Raw genomic sequence first — 22,159 nt, forward strand, 5'->3', positions numbered from 1 at the left:
ATACCGCTTGGCGAACTCCAGACGATTATGATTGTGAGTGAGGAAAGGTTTTCTCCGTGCATGCCTCCCAAACAGCTTGTTGGCGTGTAGACAGCACCTCATACCCACTGTGAAGTATGGGGGTGGGTCAGTGATGCTGTGGGGCTGTTTCACTTCCAAAGGCCCTGGGAACCTTGTTAGGGTGCATGGCATCATGAATGCTTTGAAATACCAGGACAGTTTAAATCAAAATCTGTTGCCCTCTGCCCGAAAGCTGAAGATGGGTCGTCACTGGGTCTTTCAGCAAGACAATGACCCTAAACATATGGCCAAATCTACACAGAAATGGTTCACCAGACACAAAATCAAGCTCCTCCCATGGCCATCTCAGTCCCCAGACCTCAACCCCATTGAAAACCTGTGGGGTGAGCTGAAGAGGAGAGTACAGAGGAGAGGACCCAGGTATCTGGATGATTTAGAGACATTCTGCAAAGAGGAATGGCTGAAGATCCATCTTTCTGTCTTTTCCCATCTTGTGAAACATTATAGAAGATTAGGTCCTGTTTTGTTGGCAAAAGGGGGTTGTACAAAGTATTAACACCAGGAGTGCTAATAATTGTGACACACATTATTTGATGTCAAATAATTATTTCCTTATGTGGGATTTTTTCCCCACTGAATAAATGCACTTGTATTGATGGTTGGATTTTTCAATTTTTTTCCATTAAGGTCCCATATTATTTAGGGAAAAAAAATATTAGAAGCTAAAAAACGCATAATTATTATAAATCCAATAATTATGGAGGGCACTGTATTTAGAGAGAGTATTGGTATGAGAGTCAGCAATGCACCCACCCGTCTTACCGAGAAGTCTCTCTTGGGCGTCAGTCTCTTCGGGAAATGGTTGAAGGCGTATGGCTTGGTACACACTGGGTAGCGATTACGATGGATCTTGTAAAAAAGGTGAGCCGACTTGTCCAAACGGTAATCACAAATGTACACATCTGGCTCTTTGACCCCCTTTGGTCGTCCTTCAGGAAGACAATAAATTACATTAGTCAAGACATGTTAACGACTCGAGAGAAAAATACAAGACAAACATTTTCTGACCTTTGCAGTATGTGTAGAGATCAAGAACGCAACAGGTTGCCACCACCGCTTCAAGAGGGATGATCTCGTAGAGTGGCATGCGAAATAACTCGTTCTGGTAGAAGCGTCGCGAGGGCGAATGGTGCGTTTCGTGAGGACGGAAGTAGTGGTGTCCAAAGGCAAATCGCTCACCCCTTCAAGGTTGGGTAAAAGCCAAAATATTACTCAAACGTGACTAATTAGGCAAGTGTTCATGTAAACATTTCCCCCACAGTATGTCATTAAGTTAGTTCAATTACTTTTCATTCTTCCAGAGTTTTTCTATGCGGAAGATGTCCAGTTTGTCTCGATTGACGTGAGTCAAGAGGCGGTAAGACTGTCTGATGGGTTGCCCCTCAGCCGTGCGTCTGCTGTCTCTCATCAGGTACACACAGTCTCCTATAGAAAGACACGCCAATGTATTGACTTTAGAAAATGATCTCAAATACAATACGTAATGTAAATTAAATTCACTCGGTAGGTTCACTGATACCTTGGTGAAGAAGCAGCTCATCTCTTAGGAGACAGATGTAGTAAACCGAGCCAGCTTGAGCATAGCTGGGTTGAGGTATCATTGGAACTTCCTTTAACACATTCAAAACAATAATAATAAATAAACTATCCAAATCATGAGAACTGTAAACTCGGCAAGATGTTTTAGCATACCGTGTCAACTGGCCTCGGATCACACTCCTCACACAGGTAGTGCTCGACTTCCGTCTCCAACCGCATACAGTCAAAGTGTTGCCACACCTTGAACGAAACATGTATGTTCCATGACATTGATGAAAAACGCCGCCGTTCATGAACTAATCGATTTTAGGTCACCTAATTGTAGGCCTGTCAGTACCAGATATTTTTAGAATTATTTCTACCGATTATTCCATTGTTTTATCAAAAAGATTTGTTTTACAGTCAGAATGATTACAGAATCATTATTTCTCCATATTTCTTATCGTTAAACACATATTGTTTATTTTGTATTATATAAACCTTTAAAGTGCCTGGGACACAAAAAAAGCATGTTCATTTCATATTATAATTGGTATTTTATGCTCCTGAATGAAATGGACCATTTGGATGTGTGCAGAAGCGATCGATATACTGTACAGTATTTATTCAATTGTTTCGAATCCTGCGCTATGAAAATGAGAGACTTCCGGCCACGGTCTCAGATTGAGGAAGAAGCCGAATGTGATGTTAACGGGAGACATCATCTTCACCATACTACTGTTTGCAAAAGGACAGCGGAACCAGCTGATTTTGCAGATTAATTCGTTCATTTTTCATGTCGGGCCAGCTCAATGTGTTGCGGACTTTTGTTGCTACACCAGGGAGAGTTGTGTGAGTCTTTCTGGGTTTTAAAAAGATCCTGTTCACCGCGAAGAATGGGCAAAATAAGTATGACAATGGAGCGACCATTAGACGGACGAGGAAGTGAGTAAACTACGTGTTTTATATTATGTCCAATACTGGCATCACGGCACACATTTTAATGAGGAGGTGGCTTGCATTTTGTGGGTGTCTCTGTCCACCGAGAAGACACGATTGTGAAGAGACTTCCACCCCTCTCGACCCTCTTTGTGTGCCCGCCAAGAAAGCGTTATTCTCGACTTGGGCTGTAGCAGCCACACGCTGCGACATCAGCCGATTTGACACCCGAGAAGGCAAAATTGTCGGTGTTCATTTCCCTACTGCATCCCCGGCGACGTGGACTGCCTGCCTGGCGCGGCCACAGCAGGGGAACGACGAGCCGAAACTTGCTCGCAGCCGGGGGCTGGCCGTTCGGTGAAGACAATCACCCTTGCTGCCGTGTGTTACATAAGTCGGGGTAGTTTTGTGTGATTTTTCGTGTTCGAAAGGCGTGGAAGAGACTTGGAAGAGCCGCTCGGTTTGGGTTAGCATGTTGCCTAGCTATTAAACTCCTCTTTTGTTTACACAAAAGCCGGACTAACTCCAGTGGCATTAAATACCATTCGGGAGGTTTAAGAAGTCGGCAGTTTTGACCATTATGCAGTAATTTAGCCCTGTCGTACTGAATAAATGCATTTTTAATATTTCAAATTCCATTTACCACAAGACTGTTATTTGTCAGGACCAAACAATTTATTTAGCAATCAAGGAAAAATACTTCCAAAGAATATCGAGAGAGCGTAACCAAACCAGGAGGAGTGACAGCTAGCCGACATGCTTACCAAGTCTATTCTCGGCTTTCGAAGCGGAAAATCACTCAAATGTCTTCGCCGATCGGCACCCCGGCAAGTTACAGCTCGTCGGACTCATTCCCATGCTGCAGGCAGGAGAGATCGTTTGATGGGGAAGCAGCTCGCAAATGACCGCCGGACAAACCGGCCGACGTCGGACGAGCACGTAGCTGCCACATGGTCGACACGAATATGGCGTAAATTAATGCTTAAAAACTGCGAAGACGTAGACAGTGAGAGAGCGGCGTGCAGTTGTTGTGTACAGCTGACAAGGCAGGATGTGTCTGAGGAGAACTTTTCTACATGTCCGTCCAAGATCAAACGTAAGTAAATATTCCTTTGCTTAAAGAAAGTTTGTAGTGTTTACTTTGTAATCGCTGTATTCACGGCCATTTTCAACACAAAGTTGCAATTTCTGATGGGGTGGAAAATTTGACAGAACGCCGGGCACATGAAAAGGGCAATAAGCAGAGTACAGCGCTCTCCTGGCAAAGGGGGTTGGGGGTTTGCGACAAGCTGCTGGTCGTCGGCCGAGTGGCATTCTCGGTGGACAAGGAGCATGTCAGCCACAAAATGCAAGCCACCTACGTCTTAAAACGTGTGCCATGATCCCGGTATTTGACATAATACATAACAAAATGTTTACTCACTTCCTCGTAAGTCCAATGGTCCCACAGTTGTCGCACATTTGTTTTGGCCGATATCGGGGTGAACGGGAAATTTCTGAAACCCAAAAAGGTTCACACGCCTCTCCCTGGTGCAGCTACAAAAGCCTGCAAGCCGTTTGGCTGGCGTGATGCAAAAAATAAACGAATTAATCTGCAAAATCAGATGAATCCGCAGTCCATCTGCATGCTATAGAGCAATGCTGTATTGCGAAATGCTGACCCGGGTGACTCCACATTCGCATTTGTCCTAAACCCGAGACTGGAGCCAAAAATCACTTATTTTCATGGCGCGGGATTCAAAAATTGAATATATAAAACACTAGTTTCCACACACATCCAAGTGGTCCATTTCATTCAGGAGAATAAAACCCTGCGTGTAATATGAAATAAACATGCTTTTTGGTGTCATACACAGTTTAAAGGATAAATCAATTCTCAAAATGGTTGACTATTTTATGATGATTAGTTGTAAATGATTTAATTGTGGCAGTGCCACCTCACTGCCAACATCACTCAGAGGAAAACAAATGTTTCTCCTTCACTTTGGCTCAAGTGTGGGATTCAAATGCAAAGGAGGAGTATTTGAATATTTTCTGGTTTTCTTTTACTCTTAACAAAATGAATTTAGTTTAGTCTGTAAGCAAATACAGTTACTGTCATAACATGTTTGATTTTGCCAAAAAGCAAACCAGGGGAAAAAGTTGAATAACAAATCGACTTCAGTGATTGCACTGTTTCTTACCATGCACTTTTCACACTGGATCATCAGGCCTTCATCCTTGTACATGCCACAGATGCAACGGATAATGTCGTCATCCTTGTCATGGGATCCGGCCCCTCCATGGTGGTGGCCCCGGTCACGCTCGAGTGAGTCAGAGCTGTCAGCCTCACTGGCAGTGTCGCCCATAATCTCATCGATTTGCACAGCAGCCTCGTTACGTGCACTGTAGTAAGCTTTCCGTAGCCGACACACATCCCTTCCTATTGATGACTTCCTGCCGTAATATTTCTGATAGGACAACAAAAGACATTCAGGAAATGAAGAAAATGTCTAAGGGTGATTCTCATGAAGCTAACCTAGACTTTGTCTTTCAAGATTTTAGAGATATAGTCTTGAATACCTGAAATAGTTTATTTTAGTTGAAAGATGGTTATGTCTAGAGATGTCCCGATCACGTCATTTTCAAAAGTATCGGAATCGGCAAAAAAATATCGGCCATGCCTTTTTTTAATATATATACATTTTTTAATTAAATCGTTTTCTAATTGTATTTAACGTTACAGACATAATATGTTACACTCATCCAGAGTCTTTAGTTTAGGCTTAAGGTAGGGTTATCAAATTTATCCCAATAACGGCGGTAATTAATTTTTTTCGAAAATGTATCACGTTAAAATATTTAACGCAATTAATGCATCCACTGCACAACCCACTCACGCATTGTCGCGCTCAATCTGTAATGGCGCCGTTTTACCTATATAGAGAGATAAAAGGCAGCGTAAAATGAGTAGAATGAATTTTGGCAGCCTTTGGAGCCTTTTTTTAATTGACTAAAACCTTACAATCCCTCTCCCTACGATTAGAAATATCATGGGAAGCAAGGTAGCAATTAATCTTTTTCTTAACACCTTATGTTATTTCCCAACGCAGAGAAGACATATCAATTGGTAGCACTACGCAGTCGTGGTTCCACTTCCCATCATGCATTTGGGCATGGCTACAGTATCATTTACTGAAAGCTCAACAAATACACTAGATGGCAATATTTAGTCACAATATACAAAGTCACAAGTCTTTCTATCCGTGGATCCCTCTCACAGAAAGAATGTTAACAATGTAAATGCCATCTTGAGGATTTATTGTCATAATAAACAAATACAGTACTTATGTACTGTATGCTGAATGTATATATTCGTCCGAGTTTGATTCATTTTTTTCTTAATGCATTGCCAAAATGTATATGATCGGGGAAAATTATCGGGAATGATTGGAATTGAATCGGGAGCAAAAAAAAAGCAATCGTATCGGAAAATATCGGGATCGGCGGATACTCAAACTAAAACGATCGGATCGGGAGCAAAAAAACATGATCGGAACAACCCTAGTTATGTCTATTATGTGGCCCAGTCCACCAAAATAGTCTTTTGTATGTTTTTAAACTGATTTTAGAGTTTAGAATATTCATTATTGTAATGTGTCGATTAAAATCTTAGCTGTTTTTACCTCAATACAGCATCATAAAAGAGATGTTCCGATCACAATGCCATTGTATTTCTGGATTATTTTGTTACTTTTTAGCCCTTAAAAAAATAAAATAAATATACAAGTGTACTGCTTAAAAAAGTGGGTTTCCTTATCATTTCCTTTTCCTTTTATAATTTTCCTTGAATGATTTGTGAATTGGGTAATCACAGAAAGGCCATAATTGGAATAGTCCCAAAAAATATTTTTGTTATTTCAGTTGTATTTGTCTATTTGACATGTCACTATTTGATGTGTTTATAAACAAGATGAAAAATGAATGTCAAACACTTATCCACTGTGGGAGTTGAATAATTTTGAACACAACTGTAGGTAAATGTTTTTCCATTACTGTAATGCTTAGCTCTCATGAGAATCACCTCTAAAGCTTTACCTTGATAAAACACACACACACACACACACACACACACAAAGATTCCACATTCCACTAATGCTTTGGGAACGTTCAACAAATGTTAATGTAACTTGACAGCACAAGTCCACTGCAACATTCTTCATAGCAAAGGGTACATGCAATGTCACACATAATGGGACACCTGCCTACCTCAGCATTGCGGAATACTTTAAGCATGTCAGTGTCGAATGCTTCAACAGTCTTGTAATGGCCCGTAAGGATTTGCTTCTCGATGGTGCTTAAATCCAGAGGGTCTGACACCTTCTCATAATAATGGCTGTTTCTAATAATGCACACAAAAAATAAATAAAACACAAACGTTTGTCTCTTTTACCTTTGAAGGTTTTTATACAATAAATGGGTTTATATTCTTACCTTTTCCGTGATGGGAGGTTCAAAAGCGGAGTAGCAAGAGTCTGGCTGGATGAATCTGGAGTAGGAAATTAAACTTTTTTTTTTAAAAATGCTTCATTCTCTAGAGACATAGCTTTGCAAATCAAAACTCTATAGAATGCTCAAGATGCTGGATGGACCAGGAACAAATCTTTTGGACTTACTTTAAATATTGAAAATTAAATTACCCCAAATTCAACAGAAAGTGACCCCTAAATGACCCAAAATCAACATACATTGTGAGAGAGAAATTCACTTGTTATTGGCATAGTGTTGAAGATCCCCGAGATTCTTTTCGTTTGGAATGCAGTCATATATTCATCGTCATTCATTGGACTGTCATGCTAATTCATATTATCTCTATCTACACTGCTGGTCAAAAGTATTGGCACCCCTGCAATTCTGTCAGATAATGCTCAATTTCTCCCAGAAAATGATAGCAATTAAAATGCTTTGGTAGCAATATCTTCATTTATTTTGCTTGCAATGGAAAAACACAAAAGAGAACGGGGAAAAAATGAAATCATTATCATTTTACACAAAACTCCAAAAATGGGCCAAACAAAAGTATTGTCACCCTTTGAAAAATCATGTGATGCTTCTCTAATTTTTGTAATTAAAAGCACCTGTTACTTACCTATGGCACATAACAGATGGTGGCAAAAACTAAATCACACTTGCAGCCAGTTAAAATGGATTAAAGTTGACTCAACCTCCATCCTGTGGCCTTGTATGTACCACATTGAGCATGGAGAAAAGAAAGAAGACCAAAGAACTGTCTGAGAACTTGAGAAGCAAAATTGTGAGGAAGCATGGGCAATCTCAAGGCTACAAGTCCATCTCCAAAGATCTGAATGTGCCTGTGTCTACCGTGTGCAGTGTCATCAATAAGTGTAAAGCCCATGGAACTATGGCTAACCTCCTTAGATGTGGACGGAAAACAAAAATTGACGAGAGATTTCAATGAAAGATAGTGCGGATGGTGGATAAAGAACCTCGACTAACATCCAAACAAGTTCAAGCTGTCCTGCAGTCCGAGGGTACAACAGTGTCAACCCTTACTATACGTCGGCGTTTGAATGAAAAGGGACTCTATGGTAGGATACCCAGGAAGAAGACCCCACTTCTGACCCAGTGACATAAAAAAGCCAGGCTGGAGTTTGCCAAAACTTAACTGAGAAAGCCAAAAACGTTTTGGAAGAATGTTCTCTGGTCAGATGAGACAAAAGTAGAGCTTTTGGGGAAAAGGCATCAACAGAAAAAAAAACTAGGCCTTCAAAGAAAAGAAGTCCCCACAGTCAAACATGGCGCAGGTTCCCTGATGTTTTGGGGTTGCTTTGCTACCTCTGGCACTGGACTGCTTGACCGTGTGCATGGCATTATGAAGTCTGAAGACTACAAACAAATTTTGAAGCATAATGTAAGGCCCAGTGTGAGAAATCTGGGTCTCCCTCAGAGGTCATGGGTCTTTTAGCAGGAAAATGACCCAGAACACACTTCAAAAAGCACTAGAAAATGGTTTGAGAGAAAGCACTGGAGACTTCTTAAGTGGACAGCAATGAGTCCAGACATGAATCCCATAGAACACCTGTGGAGAGATCTGAAAATGGCAGTTTGGAGAAGGCACCCTTCAAATCTCAGAGACCTGGAGCAGTTGGCCAAAGAAGAATGGTCTAAAGTTTCAGCAGAGCATTGTAAGAAGCTCAGTGATGGATACCAGAAGCAGTTGTTAATAGTTATTTTGTCTAAAGGTTGTGCTACCAAGTATTAGGCTGAGGCTGCCAAAACTTTTGTCCAGCCCATTATTAGAGTTTTGTGCAAAATGATAATGATTTAATTTTTTTTTTCATTCTCTTTTGTGTTTTTTCATTGCAAGCAAAATAAATGAAGATATTACTACCAAAGCATTTGTAATTACAATCATTTTCTGGGAGGAATTGAGCATTATCTGAGCAGTGTATACATGATAAATGTTTGTAATTGTTAGCATTTTTAGAGGGGATTGACGCTTTTTCACTTTTCATGTAGGAGGACATAGTCCCAGTCCTCGATTATGCCACGAAATAAAGTATATACCGCATTCAAAAGAAAAAGCACCCTAGCTCACTCTTTCAAGGCAACATAGAGAGCAATATTTATTTTGTAGTTAGGAACTGTAGACCTTGGATGTTGATTCAAAATGTTGTTTATATGCTTAAATAGCTTTGCTTTGACAGCTTGACTTTTATGAATTTGTTTGCACCACTTCAATGAGACTAACAGAATTTTTAGGTTCCACAGCTGTAACATCTTTAAAAAATGTATATTATTTGGGTCAATAAATTGAGGAAATAGTTAGTAACTAACCTTTGTAGCTTGTAATCATGTCATAAATCTCCTTGAAGATATGTGCAAGGCGAGCAGTGCGTGTGACTTCTGTGTTTTCTTCAGCTGCAGCGAGCCTCCGAGTACGCACTGACCGTGACGTCTGCAGAGCTGAAAACTGTGTGAGGAAAACATCTGACAGAACGAGAAGCATGTTAGTTTGTAACTCGACTAATCATATACAGAAAGAAACACACAGCTAGCTCGAACTAGAAAATACAATTTCTGGAGAAACTGCCATGATAGCTTTGATTTAATGGTTAGCATACCGGGTCACTTCCTGTTGATTTTGAGGCATCTCTGACTTTCTGTAGATATCAGGTCTCTTCCTGTTGATTTTGGGGCATTTCAAGTGCACTTCCTGTTTATATTGTGTCAAGTCTTGTTGATATGGGGGGGATTTCGGTATCACTTGCTGTTGATTTGGGCACATTTTGGGTTCACTTACTTTACATATTGGGTCTAAGGCGGCAACAACTAATCGATTAAAATCAATTAATAAATTAGTTGCCAACAAATTTGATAATCAATTTTTTTCCTGCAGCGATGAGCAGTCATGTTTGGGTCCTTGTTTGTTTGCAATGTGAGGCTTCGTGCGTGCCAGTAATTAGTAGAGGAGTTCCAAAAAATCGATTATTACATGCATCGCGATTCGACACGTGACGATTCGATTACGATTCATAAAGGTTAAAAAACGATTATTTTCACTCCTAACAACGCTCGTAGCGAAACGAAATTCAAGACACGTCTGCGGCCCGGACACCGTTAACGGACGCACACACAACGTTATGATGGATGCTCCCAGTTACTGGAAGATAGATTTACTCCTTTTTAAAAGACTGGAAAATAAATTTGTGTATATGGCAGGCAGGACCAGAAGCCGGTCGCGCTTTTGTGCGCATTTTTAGAGCGAGAGGGGAAGAGAGATAGTTCTTTGCTCGTTGCTCCTTGCCTTTCAGATGACCAGCTGTAGTTTTAAGGCATTTCAATTAAAAAAAATATCCTGAGTGTGTTGCTAAGACCCGTGTGCATCTATAAGAGGTGAGTACAAGAACCCTCTTGTACTGTTTAGCCTTTATTGTTGTTGTTTTTGAGATGTTAATAGTTAGCGCCGAGCGCTAAGCTAATGAGCTAATTCGCTAACGTGTATTTCATATGCAGAACTTGTAAAACCATGATAAAGTACAGTGGTAACACTACAAACATGCGAAATAGAAAGAGAAGAAAGTGCGCGCGCTGTAATGAGTGTGAGTGTAGCAGTGTCAAGACCAGTTGAGATTTCCACCTGTTACTCCAAGAGGTAACACTGTGAAAACAAAGTATATTGGTTAAAAGAAGTCTTATTTCTAAAGACACTTTGTTTGTGTCCAGAAAATGTCGAATTCATTCCACCAGTGTAAATTTCATTGCATTGTTGAGAGAAATGAGTACTCCCTTTAAAATAGTTAAGCATTTTGCACTTTCTTGTAAAACGAAATAAATAAAAAAGCAGCTTAAGGGCAGCTTTTTGTTGTATGGGCATTATTCCATCTTTCCTGTTGAATCATAAGGATATTTTAAATAAATAATGGACATAAATTTGCTTGGCTGCTTTAGTAATCAGTGCTGCACGATGCATCGATAATCGTGATAACCGCGATAACCGCGATCATAGACGATATCGCGATAATCGATTAAAAATCGAATCGTGGCGTCCTGAATCGTAATCGAATCGAATCGTGGGGTGCCTAAGATGGCACACCCCTAGTAATTAGAGCAAGAGAGAGAGTTCACTGCTACAGTGGTATGAAAAAGTATCTGAACCTTTCGGAACTCCTCACATTTCTGCATAAAATCACCATCAAATGTGATCTGATCTTGAACAAAACAGTGTCTGCTTTAACTACAACCATTCAAACAGTTATAGGTTTTCATATTTTACTGAGGATAGCATGCAAACAATGACAGAAGGGGGAAAATATAGTAAGTAAGGGTGTAACCGTACATGTAATAGTATTGAACCGTTTCGGTACGTGGTGCTCGGTTCGGAACAGACGCATACCGAACGAGTTTCTGACGTAATATAACCCTTACTTTTCGAGGCTGTGAGTCGATCGGGTTACAGGTCCTTTATGTAGATTATATTTTTCGGGTTACAGGTCCTTTATGTAGATTATATTTACTCTGTCTTCTCTACTATAATGAGGACCAACACGGTAGGACAGTATAACCCAGAAACGTAAACGGCGCGACAACGTGGCCGCCGCGAGAACGCAGTGAAACGCAGGCGTAAGAGTCAATCAGCCAATGCACACCAGTCGCAGTGCGGCCGCGTGTTAGATGCGTCCCAGAAGCCGCTCAACGCGACGCATGCGAAAAGAACGGCAGAGTTTATTATTTGACGCGAGACGCAACCCTCCTGCGTCAATAATACTACTGGTAGCGAGGATCGGGCCGGAAGTCACTCGTGTAAAAATACGGTGGCTCCGGTCGATTTTCAAAGTAATATGCAATCGTAACCTACTTTTTGAGTCTATCAGATCTCTTGAGTGGTAGATCGGGGCACAGTTGACTTGTCTTTGTTGATTTACTGCTGTCTTCTCTGCTATAAAAATAACCAACACGGCCCCGTGTTCAATACAAAACCCTCCTACCACAACAAAACAAGTAGGAACTAATATTCACATAGGAACTGAAGTTATACAACATAAAATATACAATATAAATGAATACTACATCACATTGGTAAAATATAAACACATAACAAAATAAATAATAGCCCATTTACATAAAATAAATTGAAATGAGCTAAAACACCTGTAATTAAATAATAAGATCCCGCTTATACAATTAAATTTATTAATTTCTGTGTAGCGCTTTAACTTGAGAAAATCCACCAATAAAGCTTTTGAAAACTGTTCATAAGAAGAAGAAAAAAAGATTCATTGAGGCATTTCATTTGGAAAATACATGTTAAAATCTTTGTCATTGGGATTGCTTTTCTCTTTAACACAGGACATCTTTTTTCTTCTTTCTTTCAGAAAGAAAGCTGACCAATACGCGGGGTCTGAAAGGCAAATTGTTGTTAGATTATCCTTAAATACCCGCTACTTTTTGAGCAGAATTCTAGCTTTGTATAGGCTAATGTTCCTATTGTTGAAAGCACAAAATTGTGTAATAAACAACTAGCACATTTACATTTTGCAGTTTGTTTTCTTACTGTACCGAAAATGAACCGAACTGTGACCTCAAAATTGAGGTACGTACCGAACCGAGATTTTTGTGTACCGTTACACCCCTAATAGTAAGTGAACCCTTTGCCTAAGGAGACTTAAAGAGCAATTGAAACCTATTTTTACCAAACAATTTAAGTCAGGTATGTGCCCAATCACTGATGAGTGGTTTCAAGCTGCCCTGCCCACTATAAAACACACCTGTTAAGAATTGTCTTGTTGAGAAGCATTGTCTGACGTGCATCATGGCTCGGTCAACAGAGCTGTCTGAAGACCTGTGATCAAGGATTGTTGATTTCTATAAAGCCGGGAAAGGATACAAACCCATCTCTAAAAGTCTGGATGTTCATCAATTGACAGTCAGAGAAGTTTTCTACAAATGGAGAGAGTTTGGCACTGTTGCTTCTCTCCTAAGGAGTGGCCGTCCACCAAAGATTATTCCAAGACTTCAACACAGAAGACTCAGAGGTAAAAAAGAAGCCTAGAGTGTCTGCTAAAGACTTACAGAAGTCACTGGCACTTGGACACTCCACAGAAGTTTTTTGGCAAAATAATTTGTGGACTGATGAAACCAAAGTTGAATTGTTTGGGAGTAACACACAAAGTCATGTGTGGAGGAAAAATGGAACAGCTCACCAACATCAACACCTCATCCCTACCGTGAAGCATGGTGGAGGGAGCATCATGATTTGGGCTGTTTTGCTTCCTCATGGCCTGGACAACTTGCAATTATTAAGAGAATAATGAATTAGGATGTTTTGAGGCAGTCTATCAAACAGTTGAAGCTAAAAAGAGGATGGATGCTGCAACAAGACAATGATCCAAAACACAGAGGTAAATCAACTCAGAATGGACAACTTGCAATCATTCATGAAAGAATGAATTCAAAAGTTTATCAGGATGTTTTACAGGAAAACCTGAAGCTAAAAGAGGATGGATGCTTTAACAAGGCAATGATTCAAAACACAGTAAATAAACTTCAGAATGGTTTCAGAAGAACAAAATACACGTTTAGGAGTGGCCAAGTCAAAGTCCAGACTCGAACCCCATTGAGATGCTGTAGCATGACCTAAAGACAGCGATTCATGCCAGAAATCCCAGGAATCTGACTGAACTACAGCAGTTTTGTAGAGAAGAATGGGCCAAGATTAGTCCTGATCGATGTGCCAGACTGATTTGAAGCTACAGGAAGCGTCTGTTTGAAGTTATTGTTGCCAAAGGGTGGGGCCACAAAATATTAAATGTGACGGTTCACTTACTTATTTTCCCCCCTTTTGTCATTGTTTGCATACTATCCTAATTAAAATATGAAAACCTATAAAAGTTTGGGTAGTTTTAGTTAAAGCAGACACTGTTTTTTCATTTGTGTGATTATGACAAAGGTCAGATCACATTTGATGGTGATTTTATGCAGAAATGTGAAAAATTCCAAAAGGTTCAGATACTTTTTCATACCACTGTACACTCAGTTTGGGTTGATAAATCAATAAAATTACAAAGTGTTGGGAGTTAGATTGTCTTTTGTGTTGCTAGATCCAGTGTGACTCCGTCTGAGGGGAGTAAATGAAGCCAATTTTATTCTTTGTTGATGAGATGTTACTACTTAGCACGGAGCAATTATGCTAATCAGTGTCTTAAGTGCCCGCTTGTATTGTGTTTTGGAGAATCATGTTAGCACTTGAGTTATTGTTAGAGAGTAAAATTGTCCCATTTATTCTTATAAAGAAACCACACACATCAACCCATTCATATAACAGCTTAGTCTCCTTTTAGTACAAACTCCCATTCAAACTGTATATTGTCATACAAGAGAGTGTACTTTGAAGATGGATTTGGATTGTATTTATGAACAAAGATTTGACAATAAAAAACAGTTGTTCATAAAAAGAAGTCTGCCTCCTCATTATTCAATTTTGTTGTTTAGTTTGTTTAAAGGAAATAAATGAGTCATTGACACAATTTATTATCAGCGCTTTGCCGACAAGAAAAAAAAATATATATATATTATTTGAATGAACAGGAATTTTGTCTGATTTTTGTACTAAGAAATTCTTTTTGTTTTATACTCAGAACATTTATTAAAACTAGTTTTATGTACTTAAAACAGTACAGTTGTAGACTAGTTAAGTCAGGAAGCTGTAGTAAAATATATTTTTTTCAGGAAACAGTCATCCATTTTGTCTTCATTGTTACTTACAACCAATAGAACAACTTCAGGTCAAATTGTGAAGGTAATTAAAAACAGTGACATATATCCAATTGATCATTTAATTAATCGTCCGATTAATCGATTATAAAAAATAATCGTTAGTTGCAGCTCTAATTAGGTCCCTTCCTGTCTATTTAGAGGCATTCCAGGGTCACTTCCTGTAGATATCAGGTCACTACCTGGTGATTTTGGGGCATTTCAGGGTCACTTCCTGTTCATACTGGGTCACTTCCTTTTTGATTTGGGGGAATTTAGAAGTCATTTCCTGTTGATATCGGGTCACTTGGGTTGGAAATCACTAGGAGTGAATAGAAGTTTTTGTGCTATTGAAATGAATGGCAAATTGGGCCGTTGGAAAAGAATGGGGAATTTTGGCCATTAGAAATGAATGGGTATGTTTTTGGCAAATTTTGGCCATTAGAAATGAATGGGTATGTTTTTGGCAAATTTTGGCCAAGCTGTACGTTTTAAGCAAAACCTGTATCAAACTGTTGTGCCCCTTAGTGTCCGAAATATTTTTCATGGAATAAATGATGTGATTTACACGAAAATTGGACAAGCACCATTTTGATTTTTTTTTTCCTTTTCCCAAAAAAAACTGCGTTTCGAATTCCGTTCGTTTTGGTGTATGAACCGTGTTGGTGGGTCAAACAGTTTTGGCTGGGAAGAAACGACATTGGGAAGCAAAAAAAAAAGAATATTGTAGATGGTAGCTTTTGCATTATATGCAAAGCTACCATCAATGAAAAACAATGTAACAAAAAAAAAAAAAAACAATTAATGCTTTTTAAATTCACCCGCTCACCCGATTTGATGTTGCCATCATCACGGATGACTCCTCCCCAGCGGGTATACAAGGACAGGTTGCTCGGATCTCTCTCTCTTTCACCCTCTCGTTTAAGCAACTCCTGTTTCTCCCTCATTTTTTCCCAGTTCCTCAGGAGGAATACTCGATGCTTGAGCACAAAGTTCCTAATGATTGTGGGGAAGGCAAACAAGAGAAACTCTTATTTAAGTATGGAGCAGAGTTTTCCCCATCAAGCACCTTTCAGTCAACAGAGCAGGTGACATCAACCATTATGTTTTTCCAAGTTTATTGTTTTAAAATTAAATCATGTATGCATGTACCTTTCTCTGTTTGACATAGGTTTCATAAGGTGAGGGTAAAACTTGTTGCTGTCACTTGATTCTTCTTCCTGAAAACAACAAAAAGCATACAGTATGTATGTCACTTATTTCTTCAGATTTGTAATAGTTAGGAGTGGGAACCTCATGATACGATACGATTTGCGATGCTCGCGATAACGACGATCTCACGTTTATCTATACATGGGTCAAGAAATCATTCTAGGATATTCTACGAAACTCATAAACAGAAAAACCAACTATTTTCATGCTTCTGCTGTGAATTAGAATGGGTTTAGCATTAGTATACATCCAATCCATTTGAACTTGGAGGGAATGAACTCTGTCGAATTCGCTGCCATCCCTCCCACCTCAAATGGATTGGACGTCTATGGCCGTCAGTTACAGCCAATGCCAGGAAATTAGTTCATTTTGGGGCATTTCACGTTATTTCCTATTGATTTCCGGTCACTTCATTTTCCTTTTGGGGCATTTATGGGCACTTTCTGTTGATTTTGGGTGACTGAAAAGGAAGTGACTCAAGAATGTCCTATAATGAATAGGAAGTGACTCAAAATCAATAGGAAGTAACCTGTAAATGCCCTAAAACGAACAGGGAGTGACCTGCAAATGCCCCCAAAAGACTGTCTGTGAATGCTCTGGTTTCAGTGCCATTGAGCTAACGTAGACACTATTCTAATGGAAGATTTTGGTAGCAAATGGTTGGTTCCTCTATTTTTTTTAAAAATTTTTATTAAACCGTGACACTTTTTGAAACTGATATACAGTGAGGACAGCTGCGGCTTATACTTCAGTGCGACTTATCTATGAACAAATGCCGTTTTCGTGTCATATTTGGCAGGTGGCAGCTTATAGTCCAAAAATTACGGTAATCCAATCAAGTATTGTATGCCATCTACTAGAAAGATGCATCAGTTTTAAAGTTTGACAATTTATTCAATAGAAAATAGAAAATGTAGCATCTTTGTCCCTTTTTCCCCCCTTGAAATCAACTTTTGCGGAAACCCATGTCAAGAAGATCTACTAAGTAGCTAGAAAAATAACACTCTGGGCACTGTCAACTCAAATTATTCCACAAACCTGGTAAAGTGGCATCCAAGGTTATGAAAAACAATTTTAAAAAAGTAAATAAAACTTTAGTGCACTTTTAAAGAAACCAGAAATCATTTGCTCTAATTGTAAAGGCTGACCAACACAATGGTATCACCTACTCGTTTTTTAAGTTGGTGTTTAGATTTCCGTTTCTCCTTGAGTCGACCAAGTCGCCGAGTGCCAGCCGGCTTGCCAGGCAATCCATTGATACGTTGGCTTTTCCCTCCGATGATACCCCTGCAACTCTCTGAGCCACACTTGCACACTTGCTGTCGGGCAAAAAAAACAAAACAATAGCACAACACCACAATAAAATAGAACATATAAATATTGAAAAGTAGGCATATCACCCAAAACATTTCAACATTAACATCTGCAAATTAAGTTCTCTTATCGTTAGTTATTTATCACCTGCTCCTCCGTATTGAAAGAATGAAAGTTGTAATCATAGGTGAGCTCGGTACCGCTGCTGATGTCCTTCAGCGCAAAGAGACCAATTCTGTACACCCCATTGACTGACCTGCAAATATTAAGACTGGGTGAGTGTAATTTTCTCATAGCGACATAATTAAAATAAAGCATACCATAAAGCGCAAGGACATTTCAGAAATTAGCTACATCTAATATACCATGTGTAGTAGTGCTGCAACGATTAATCGATTATCTGGAGTAATTCGATTAGGAGAAAAAAGCTTCTAATCAAATTTTAGTTTTACCGATTTGGGTGGATACACACCCCCTCGAGGGAATATGCTGTAACCCTTCTAACATGACTGAATCCAGCTGCTCCCTGTTAAGACCAACATAAGGTATGTTTGTTTATGCATTTGTTGTTTAGCTTAGAAGTATATTTAGCAGTTTTTTTGTGGGAATATATACTTGAACAATTTGTTAAGAGAATTAAAAAAAAGTTATAAAGTTAAGCATTTTATAGCATTTAAGCTAGCGCACTTTGCTATGCAAGTAAGCCAATTGTTCTTTTTTTGCACTTAGATCTGCATTTAGTTTTTTTTTTTTATACCATTTGAGGTTAAGATCAGGTATTTTAATGTATTTTTGATTGCATTTATTGCTCTAATGAAATGAAAGTGCAATTCTGTATTGTTTGAAGAAACAATCAGGATTTTTATTTTGTATTCCTATTCAACACTTGTTTAGTTTTTTACATATCCAAAAATGTATTCTGCATTGCATTAAATGTTCGTGATTCCATTACTCGATTATTCGAACTAACCAATTGGTAGATTAATCAATTACCTAGGATACTGGACTGTCTCAGAAAATTAGAATACACAATATTCTAATTTTTTGAGACAGTCCTGTGTACTGTCTCAAAAAATTAGAATATTGTGTATTCTAATTTTCTGAGACAGTCCAGTATATTCGATAGCTGCAGCCCTAGTGCTTTGAATAAAAAGTAAATTGGGTCATAGGGCAAAAAAAGGGAAATGTCTGGACTAGAGCTGAAACGATTACTCGAATAATTAGAGTACCTCGATTTTAAAAATTGATCGAGGAAATTTCTCTGGCTCTAGGAATCGTTTAATTTAGCCAGCTCTAGGCATGACGTTTAGCCCGTACTACTTTTAATGCAGCACAACGCGCTGACGTCATGTGCTTACAAGAAGGAGACGGAGGCGGCAGATATATTTGATTTCAACCTTCCATGAATATAAAGGTAAAGAAGTAGCCGACGAAAACGGAGAGAAAGGCACCAAGGAAAAGCAGAAAATGTCAAAAGTGTGGGAGCATTTCAAGCTGGACACAAAGGCGCTTGCATAACACCACAGCACGTTTTCAATGCTGCCGTTCCATCTAGGGCACCCCATTTACTCCAAGAGCGGAGGAGCGATACCCGTAGCGCTAATAAATAAGATTAACGTTACCGTACCTTGCTAATGTAACATTAGCCCTGCGGAGGGCTAGGTTTCTATTAATTATGACTACTGTCTATGCGTGGCTAACATGTCTTTCATATAGGCTTTATTTAATCTGTAAACACAATGCTGTAGAGTGATGAGGGCGTAAAATAAAAACATAATAAAGCTAACTGTCAATTTTAGCTCAATAGTCATTAACGGATAAAACACCAACTAGTTAAGTGCCTAATGTGCTCCAACACAGCAGTTATCATACATTTACAGTGGTACCAGTTAATTTGTTCCATGAACTTGTTTGTAAGTCGAAATGGTCGTATGTCGAGCAGGATTTTCCCATAAGAATACATTATAATAACATTAATTCGTTCCACAGCCCGAAAACCTACACTAAATCCTTAATAAATACTGCTGGTACTATTGCAAATAGCAATTACACAGAGCAAAACAAATAAATTATGAATAAAAATTTGAATAATAATAGTAATAATTAAGGCTGTCAAAATTATCGCGTCAACGGGCGGTAATTAATTTTTTTAATTAATCACGTTAAAATATTTGACGCAATTAACGCACATGCCCCGCTCAAACAGGTTAAATGGACAGTACTGTGTAATGTCCGCTTGTTACTTGTTTTTTTGTGCCCACTGCTGGCGCTTGGGTCCAACTGATTTTATGCGTTAGTACCATGCGTGAGCATGGTGTAATTATTGACATCAACAATGGCGAGCAACTAGTTTATTTTTTGATTGAAAATTTTACAAATTTTAATAAAACGAAAACATTAAGAGGGGTTTTAATATAAAATTTCTATAACTTGTACTAACATTTATCTTTTAAGAACTACAAGTCTTTCTATCCATGGATCACTTAAAGAGAATGTTAATAATGTTAATGTCATCTTGTTGATTTATTGTTATAATAAACAAATACAGTACTTATGTACCGTATGTTGAATGTATATATCCGTCTTGTGTCTTATCTTTCCATTCCAACGATAATTTACAGAAAAATATGGTATATTTTACAGATGGTTTGAATTGCGATTAATTACGAATAATTAATTTTTAAGCTGTAATTAACTCGATTAAAAATTTTAATCGTTTGACAGCCCTAGTAATAATGTTACCTGAAATAATGTAACGAATCGGGTTCTAATGTGGCAGATGTATTTTTACGTGGTGTACCTGAACACACCGTGTGGCTGGCGTGTGAGAGTGAGGGAGGACTTTTTACTTTCACTTCGCTTGTTCAGCTGCGCTGACAGTAGGCATGTTGTGTTGCACAAGTTCTGAAATAAATGATTAAAAACCTGACAAAGCTGGCGATTTCTTTGGCGATGTTACAATGATTATAACTGTCACCTTAACTTCTAAAGACTAGTGAACAAAGGAGGACCGCCGAGATCGTAGACCGTCTAAGGCCGTATTATTAAGCCAAATTTTTTAAAAAATCATTTCCATTCTTTTTAATTTTTTCACCACCTGCACTAACATTGTTGGAATGCATGTTGGTTTCTCTCACAAGAAAATATGCCGTGTGTTCGTCTTATGTGAAAAAAAAAGAAACTGCGGCACTGTCATAATTCGTCATATTTCAAGCATGTCATCGGATGTAGAAACAAATGGCGAGTCAAATCTTACATTGGATGTCGAAACGATCGTGTGTCGAAGCAATCGTATGTCGAGGTGCCACTGTATTTTGAAAGCTGCAAAAACTCAAAATTCTATCAGGACTTACAATTTCGACTAACTTAAAAATAGCTTGACAAAAATGGAAATTCAATTGAAACGTGGAAAAAACTTAACTTTTAAGTGATGTGTGTTATCAAGCGTAATATCATTTTTAGGTAAGAAATAAGATGGGGTTTTTTCAAGTGATATCTGAGATGCAATTGATGGCAGTTTTCAAAAATGTAAATCTAAAATAAAGACTGATTATCTAAAATGGTTAAAAATTAGGTGAAATGTCTTGTTTTCTCATGTATATTTATAATTGCTCTTTACCTAAAAAAAGTGTTTTTATCTGATTACACTGTTAATTGATTAAATTTTCAGCAGAATATTTCATTACTAAAATATTCAATAGCTGCAGCCCTAGTCCGGACACAAGTTGTAAAATAGTTCCAGCTGCATGTAAGCTTTCCTTGATTACAAGATTGATGGCTATAGAGAGTTTAAAAACTCTCCATTGCTCTTGAGGTCTTTTATTTTAGGCCAGCTACTCTTTACTCCACAAACATGCACGACCACAGTGCCCCAGATTATAGAGTGGTCCAAGTACGGTAGAAGACAGTACTACTTGACACAGTCAACTCTCAAAACAGTTGTACCCTGTCCACAACTAAACACACAAATTTCAGCTTTAAAAGTCTGGCACTGGGACCCATGGTCAAATTGACTGCAGTGAATTAAAGTAGTGAAGACAAATTATCCCAGGGGGAAAATGACATCACACATTTATATAGCGTACAGTCTAATCAAATTAAACGATACAAATATGGTTTTAGAATAGAAGTGGACAAATTTGATTTAAAAGGACACACAAATACCTAGTATAAATGTCTTTCACGTGGAAGACAGTTATTGTCAAAGTAAACTTTTGGCCTTTTAACCAAAAACAGAAAATGAAAATTTAAGGTATTTTCAGCCGAAGGTTTTTGCCGCCGAATTTTCAGTCACATTTCTAGTTTAAAACCAACTAATCCCTCAGTTACGGTGGCCGTGAGGTGTCAGGCGAAATGCAAAGTCCAAATCCTTTGCAAATAGAAAAAAGCAAGAAGCCCAATTGCAAATGCTTTGCAAAAGTAAAAAAGCACGAACGCAAACTGCCACAACACGATCCCCAATTCCTAAAGCGCAATTGCAAATTGGCAAAAGTACGAACCCCAATTGCCACAACACGACAGCAAATGGCTCGCAGCACAAATGCAAAAGGCTCGCAAGACAATTGCAAAGACGATGGCCCAAAGTAAAAAATAAATAAATAAAAATAAAAAAACACGACACTTTGTGACCATTTCTACGGACCGCCGTAAAGTCCCCCCACCCCATCAGACGCAAATTTATATAAAAATGATCTCAATCGTTTGTGCTGCAACGGTTTTGTAGATACAGTATTATGCTTTTATTGAGATATTAATTTCGAGTGGGGACGTCACTCGTAGCTTTTTCTTAGCTTAGCTCCCGCAGCAAATGGAGCGTACCAACTCTCTCAATAATAGAGGGGTG

At 38.7% G+C, this 22,159-nt stretch overlaps 1 protein-coding gene across 2 annotated transcripts in view; it reads right to left on the reverse strand.

Moving 5' to 3' along the window:
* The window catches only part of ash1l (ash1 (absent, small, or homeotic)-like (Drosophila)), a 94,697-nt gene that overhangs the window by 11,481 nt on the left and 61,057 nt on the right, over positions 1 to 22,159 (reverse strand). Inside the window, exons 13-25 of one of the 2 annotated variants that reach the window (XM_057827215.1) lie at positions 17,464 to 17,572; positions 17,172 to 17,321; positions 15,943 to 16,010; positions 15,620 to 15,786; positions 9,376 to 9,528; positions 7,012 to 7,066; positions 6,787 to 6,919; positions 4,722 to 4,988; positions 1,774 to 1,860; positions 1,601 to 1,691; positions 1,368 to 1,506; positions 1,090 to 1,262; positions 835 to 1,010 (exon numbers count right to left, since the gene is read on the reverse strand). In XM_057827215.1, the coding sequence (XP_057683198.1) occupies positions 835 to 1,010; positions 1,090 to 1,262; positions 1,368 to 1,506; positions 1,601 to 1,691; positions 1,774 to 1,860; positions 4,722 to 4,988; positions 6,787 to 6,919; positions 7,012 to 7,066; positions 9,376 to 9,528; positions 15,620 to 15,786; positions 15,943 to 16,010; positions 17,172 to 17,321; positions 17,464 to 17,572 (1,768 nt within the window). The remainder of the gene's footprint in view (positions 1 to 834; positions 1,011 to 1,089; positions 1,263 to 1,367; positions 1,507 to 1,600; positions 1,692 to 1,773; positions 1,861 to 4,721; positions 4,989 to 6,786; positions 6,920 to 7,011; positions 7,067 to 9,375; positions 9,529 to 15,619; positions 15,787 to 15,942; positions 16,011 to 17,171; positions 17,322 to 17,463; positions 17,573 to 22,159) is intronic. The other variant, XM_057827216.1, reaches the window with a different exon arrangement.

This window comes from Corythoichthys intestinalis, chromosome 22, assembly GCF_030265065.1.
Source record: "Corythoichthys intestinalis isolate RoL2023-P3 chromosome 22, ASM3026506v1, whole genome shotgun sequence".
Taxonomy (NCBI): Eukaryota; Metazoa; Chordata; class Actinopteri; order Syngnathiformes; family Syngnathidae; genus Corythoichthys; species Corythoichthys intestinalis.